We start from the raw sequence: 6387 nt of genomic DNA, 5'->3' as shown, positions 1-6387 counted from the left end.
TCAATGTTTGTTTCTCTCTCTCTACCTCTACCTTCCCTCCCTCCCTCTCCTTCTCCCTCCCCCTCCCTTCCTCTCTCTCTAAACAGCCTAGCTGGTTGCTCAGTGGTTAGAGCAGTACACCCCCACCCCGCCCCAACTGAAGAGTCTCTGGCTCGATTCTGGTCAAGGGCACATACCACTGTTGCAGGTTTGATCCCCAGGCAGGTCCGGGAGGCAACCAATTGATGTGTGTCTCTCACATCCATGTCTCTCCACCCCCTCCCCCTTCCTTCTCTCTCTCCCTCTTTTGCTTCCACTCTCTCTAAAAATCAATGGAAAGAATATCCTCGGGTGAGGATTAATAAAAATAAATAATTAGTTAATTAAATATACTCTTAGATGAGGATAATAAAAATAAACTCTCACAAAAGTCCTGAGAGTGACTTTTCACCATATTGTTGTCACCATTTTACAGAGGAGAAAAGCTCCCCAAGGCACACAGCTAGTAGGTGCCAAACCTGGATTGACTTCTCAACCCGGGGGTGTTCCTATTGTGCAGTATGGCCTCCTGAAAAAGGCTCTCAAACATAATGTCTACCTCAAAAAGTTCACAGTTCAGCCGAGGAAATGGTAGTCCTAAAGGGCATAGAGTTTCATGGAGTCACTGTTTGAAGGGTAGCTTAATTTTCTCTTTACAGATGACAGGTGTTGGCTGATGAAGAACTTTTCTCCCCTGTGTTCCGTTGTGATGCTAGAAAACCTGAAAAACGCCACCGTGAACTTCATAACCAGCCATCCGGGCTTATCTTACGTTTTCGAACAAGAGGTAAAACCAGTTTTCATTCTGAGTTTTGCAGATTACTTTCACCAAAACAGTTCTCTCACACGCCTGTGTGGGGTGCTCCCCTCGGAGGCCAGCCTGCCTTGTGCTATATGTCCTACGGGTTGTGATACGTGTGCTCAGTAAGAATAGTCACTGTCGAAAGGTACATCCTGAAAAGGCCCCCCTTAGCTTCATTCCCCAGCAAAAGCCATCATTTTATATTGTAGTCGGTTAAGTGCTTTTTGGCATTTAAAAAAAAAGGGTTATCTTGTATCTTTGTGAATGAGTAATTTCGATGTACTTATACTTTCTCCCAGCTCTCTTTTCTCACCTGTCTGTTTTGCTGGCCCTGTTACTAATTTCCTGAAGTCCAGTTTTTACTTTAATTGCCTCCCATGAGTCAATAAATGGAATCTAACCCATAAGATTGTTGGACAGACTGGATGGTGAGATATGAGGAAGAATCAAGGACTAACCAGGCCTTTGGGGCTCAGTGCCTGGGTGCTTGGCGTTTCTATTAATTGAGACGGGGGTGACTACAGGAGGGGGTGTAGATGTGTGGACTTCGAGGTGCCTGTTAGATGTCGAGTCTGGAATTCAGAAAAGAGGTTGGAAATGTAAATTTGGAGCTTTGAGCAGAAGGGGATCCGAAGGCCTCAAGGTGGGAAAACAGCACCGAGGGAGTCGATAGAAACGGGAAGGTTCCAGGTCTGAGCCCAAGACCCTCCCAAGAACTGGGCTCCATGAGAACAAGACAGTGTGGTCATTGGTGTCAAAACTGAAGGGCTGCTCGCTTCTTTTCTAGAATGCAGAGCTGCTGATAGCAAGCCTTATTGCCAGGCGGGTTCTCATTCCTTTTATGGTCTTTTCCTTGTGATCCTGGGTGGGTCTCTTCCGTGATCCTCTTCCGAGCAGGGGTGTGTTCCATCCCAGCTCCAGCCGCTTCCGAGGGAGTGGGCTCCCGTTCCTCGGGTGGCTCTCCCGCGGTTTCCTGGTACTTCTAGGACGCCCTCGGGCTTCGTGGGCCTGCCTTCCACGTCCTTTCCGCTCTGTCTGCGAATGTTCTGTCTGTTGGCTCTGTTTGGAGTATTGCCTTGACTTCGTTCAAATACCCAGCCTGCTCTTGGCCTGCGGCCTCCCGTTCCCTTTTCCTTCTGGCAGTCACTCTCACGCGTGTTCATTCTCTCGGGTGTGTCCTCCGGGCCATGGCGGCTGGGAAGTGAGCGTAAGCTGTGGGAACAGGCGCTGGTGCTTTAGGAGGAGAGTTGACAAGGGTTGGGGTTGGGAAAAGGGAGGGATCACATTTATCTTTAGCTCACAGTTGCATGAGGCTTACTAATTTAGAACTGAGGGGAAAGGCGCATTAGTTTCCACCTTTTCTAAAAGTTGATGTTGTTCATTTCAGAGGACAACTTTCCAGATTAACGCGGAGTATTTCGCCTTGAGGTCCGTGGGCATTAAAAAAGAGAAGAAGAAAAACGGCCTTCAGCTCAGTGAGAGTTTCCTGTCGGCCCTGGAGGAGCTGGTCAGCGTCGCCTGTGGTGAGCGAGACGTTGATAAGCTTGAGGGCTCCCGCCAGGACCCCGGTTCCCGTGAGTAGAGCCCTAGGGAGAAGGCTAACTCTAGGGCCTGTTTGTCTCGCCTCCAGAGGAAGTAGACGGCTGCCCCATCATCCTGGTCTGTGGCTGTCAGGACGTCGGGAAGTCAACATTTAATAGGTACCTGATTAACCAGCTGTTGAACAGGTAAGAGTGTTCTTGTTTTGACAGGTTGCTCGATTTGGGGCATGAAGTAGGAGTTTGGATTTAGGAAACTGGATGGGGATGCCTCTTGACTTCTCAGAAGAGAGTATTTACAACTCTGTGCCCAGCAGCTCGGCTAAGCGATGGCTCTGGGTGCTGACCTGCCTGTCAGTGCGCTTCGGGGAGGGTCGCTTGGTCTCAGCATCGGTATTTGTCCACATTGAGATTCAGAGTAGGTCACCTCCGCTGCCTTTTACAGGTAACGTTTTAGGAAAGATGACGCTGTACCACATTATGAACGGACACTGTGACCCATCACATGTCCTCTTTAGGCATTGTTATATATGGATTGAGCAGTCCACCCAAAAGCCTGCCTAGGGTGGATCACAACCATCCTATATAACAAAAGGCCAACAACCAAACGACCAATCAACCAGTCGCTATGAGGTGCATTGACCACCTCTCGGTCCCTCCCCCCAGCCTGTAGGCTCCAATCGCTGGATGGCCAACAGGGAACCGGGGTGGGTGATGGCAGGGCAGGACTGGGGACTGGCGAGTGGGCGGAAGGCAGACTTCTTGGTCCCTCCCCTGGCCCGGAGGCTCCAATCGCCAGATGGTGAATGGGGAACCGGGGTGGGTGATGGCAGGGCAGGACTGGGGACTGGCGAGTGGGCGGGAGATGGCCCTGATTGCAGGCTAGGCCCAGGGGCCCTACCCGCGCATGATTTCGTGCGCTGGGCCTCTAGTATAGCACATAAAATCCTTAATATCTGATTTATCCTTTCCACAGAGTAAAGCTAGTTAAGATTTCCTTTTGAATTTTTAGTATTTCCTGCGTTGACTATTTGGAATGTGACCTGGGACAGACAGAATTTACTCCTCCGGGCTGTATTTCTCTACTCAATATCACAGAACCGCTTCTAGGTATGTATTGTAGATTCTTAAATGTTCTGGTGTTATCAAATGTGAGAGTAATGATACTTAACCAAAAAGTCAAAGAATATAAAAGTATAAAATATAAATGTGAGCATACCCCTCCAAACTCATGGTCTTCCCATAACTGTTTGTCCAGCCTCCAAAAATTAAAAAATAAACTATGACACTTTGTGGGGTTCCATTTTAGTAAATGGACCTGCTGTCCATTTTATTATATGTAAGTTAGAAACACAGTTTCCTTTAATATTAACATCTTATTTAACCCTATACAACGATCTAAACCAGGAAATTAAAATTGATACAATGCTATTAATTAACCTATAGATTTTATTGAAAATTAACAAGTTACCCACTAATCTCCTTTTTCTGATTCAAAATCCAAACCAGAATCCCACATTGCTTTTTTTGTTTGTTTTTGTTATTTTTTTAATTGAATTTTTAGAAAAAGTGGGAGGGAGGGGGAAAGAGAGAGACATCTATGTGAGAGAGACACATTGATTGGTTGCCTTCTGCGTACGCCCTGACCATTCTGGGGTTAGAACCTGCAACCCATGTATGTGCCCTTGACTAGGAATCGAACCCGAGACCCGTTGGTGCTTGGGCCAACATTCTAACCAATGAGGAACACTGGCCAGGGCATGGATTCATTACTGTTATCTATCTTCTTAGGACCACCTTTCACCCACCAGAGGACACCACAGAAAATGGTATATTTTGGGAAATCTACTTGTAAAAACAACTATGAGAATTACATTGAGATCATCAAGTATGTGTTCAGCTCCTACAAGAGAGAGTCCCCTCTCATCATCAACACAATGGGCTGGGTGACAGGTAAGGCCACAGCGGCCGTGGGGCCGGGAGGACTAGTGGGAGTGAGCTCCCGGCTCAGACCTGCGGCTGGAGCCCAGTTTTGGGGAGATTGTCCGGCCGAGCGCTGTCTCGGAACGACACGGCATTGTCCTGGGGCACTGACGCTGACGTCCTCTCCTCCCCGCAGATCAGGGCCTCTTACTGCTCGTGGATCTGATCCGCTTGCTGTCCCCCAGCCACGTGGTTCAGTTCAGTTCCAGCCGGAGCAGAGTCATGCCGCAGCTCACCCCCACCTACGTCGACGACATGGATGGCTTGTACACCAAGAGCAAGGCCAAGGTCAGAGACCGAGGCTTCTACCTGCCAGAATTTGCAGACAGTTTGGAATTTGGTGACGAAGAAAAGGAGAGTCCGGTGGCATTTTCTGGACATAAGCTGATGTGCGTCCAGTTGGACTTTTTTTTTAGAAAAACTCCAAGGAATCGGTAAGTAAACCGCCGTGGCTTCTTCCGTTTAACATGCCTTCTGCCCTCAATTCCTTCAGAGCAGTGAGTCCTGTAACACTTTCAGTCTCCAGCGCAGTTGGGGGGTGGGGAGCAGTCGGTCATTTTCCTGTGGGAATGTCCGAGTGGGCTCCCCTAGGAGAGTCCCCGCTCCGTGTCCCATGGGCTTAGAGAAAGACAGGGTGTGCGGGTTCCAAGGTGCAAATGGATCTACATAATAACGGGGGGGGGGGCCTGTAAGGGGGGCTCCTCACCTCCTCCTGATTTGCTTTTCAGGGAGTTGCATAACAGAGTTCTTCGGGACTTGGCCTTGTTGGGTTACCTTGGCCAGCTGCAGGCTCCCGCGCCGAGACCGCTTCGTCCCCTGCACAGCCTGACCCCCTATCAGGTACAAGCTGAGCTGGTGTGGGGACCAGCTGCCTGCTTAGCAAACACCGTGGTTTCTGTGTGTGACGCTCTTCTCTCCACTTTATAACTCCTCTCGTAACCCTCAGAACCAGCCCACGGGGTGGGATCAGTGACTCCCCATTTGAGGAACCCAGCGGCAGTGGCAGAGCTGGCATCAGGCTGTGCTGTCCTGGGCACAGCTCTGGTTCCGGGCCAGTGGCAATGTTCTGCCTGACCCCAGAGGTGGCCCTGGATTGACCCCAGGCAGTCTGGTTCCAGCGCTCTCGCTTCCAAGCTGTGTGACTCGGTTTGTCGTTGGTAGAGCGGAGGCAGGACCCGACCTGGTGGGATGGTTGTGCAGAGTCCACGGGAGTGCACAGTGGGGCCTGGCCCCCAGGGGGCACTCTTAAAGTCTTGCACGTTATTGTCAGTAGTAGATTTTAGCACCAGAGCATGTGCATCTTGGGATCCAGAATTATTTGGGGAAGAAACCACCTTAATACTAGAATTCTGGGTGATGGGAGAATAAAATCCCCATTTTACAGATGATAGGACTGAGGCCAGGGACATTGAGTCAGCTGACCCAGAGGGCCACAGTCAAGGTTTGGGCTGGCCTGCAGGCCGTGCAGCCTGACTCCAGAGGCCAGAGCGTTCACCCTCCGCTGTATGCCCTGTCCAGTGTTGAGCCCTCACTGTGCCGGGCACTGTGCTAAGCTCATTACCAGGAATGGCCTGGTGACTGCATGGCACTGGGAGGACGGTGCTCGTATGCTCCTGTTTCCAGCTTAGCGACCTGGGCACAGTCGGTGGAGGGGACAAGGCTGAGGTCTCGCAGGCAGGCGCGGCGGACCCGCACGGCAGGGATGCCTCTCGGCCTGCCGGCGAGATTGGCCCTCGGCCTTCCCGTCGTCCCCACCTGAGAGTCGGAGGCGGTTTGTTCGCTGGAGTTTTGCTCACGTAGAGAAGCTGTATAACTGAAGTTGGAACTTATCTGCTAGTAATTTAAATTGCCTTTTTTATTTTTATTTTTTTTAATATATTTTATGGATTTTTTACAGAGAGAAAGGGAGAGGGATAGAGAGTTAGAAACATCGATGAGAGAGAAACATCCATCAGCTGCCTCCTGCACACCTCCTACTGGGGATGTGCCCGCAGCCAAGGTACATGCCCTTGACTGGAATCAAACCTGGGACCTTTCAGTCTGCAG

At 50.2% G+C, this 6387-nt stretch overlaps 1 protein-coding gene across 1 annotated transcript in view; it reads left to right on the top strand.

The window, feature by feature from the left end:
* The window catches only part of NOL9 (nucleolar protein 9), a gene marked incomplete at its 5' end in the record, with an annotated part of 14030 nt that overhangs the window by 1255 nt on the left and 6388 nt on the right, over positions 1 to 6387 (top strand). The window contains 7 exons of the mRNA XM_005874365.2: positions 678 to 805; positions 2208 to 2343; positions 2451 to 2547; positions 3371 to 3468; positions 4150 to 4311; positions 4478 to 4775; positions 5070 to 5181. Coding sequence (XP_005874427.1) covers positions 678 to 805; positions 2208 to 2343; positions 2451 to 2547; positions 3371 to 3468; positions 4150 to 4311; positions 4478 to 4775; positions 5070 to 5181 — 1031 coding nt within the window. The remainder of the gene's footprint in view (positions 1 to 677; positions 806 to 2207; positions 2344 to 2450; positions 2548 to 3370; positions 3469 to 4149; positions 4312 to 4477; positions 4776 to 5069; positions 5182 to 6387) is intronic.

The sequence above is a fragment of the Myotis brandtii genome, unplaced genomic scaffold, assembly GCF_000412655.1.
Source record: "Myotis brandtii unplaced genomic scaffold, ASM41265v1 scaffold434, whole genome shotgun sequence".
Classification (NCBI taxonomy): domain Eukaryota; kingdom Metazoa; phylum Chordata; class Mammalia; order Chiroptera; family Vespertilionidae; genus Myotis; species Myotis brandtii.
This window is presented reverse-complemented; position numbering and strand designations above follow the sequence as displayed.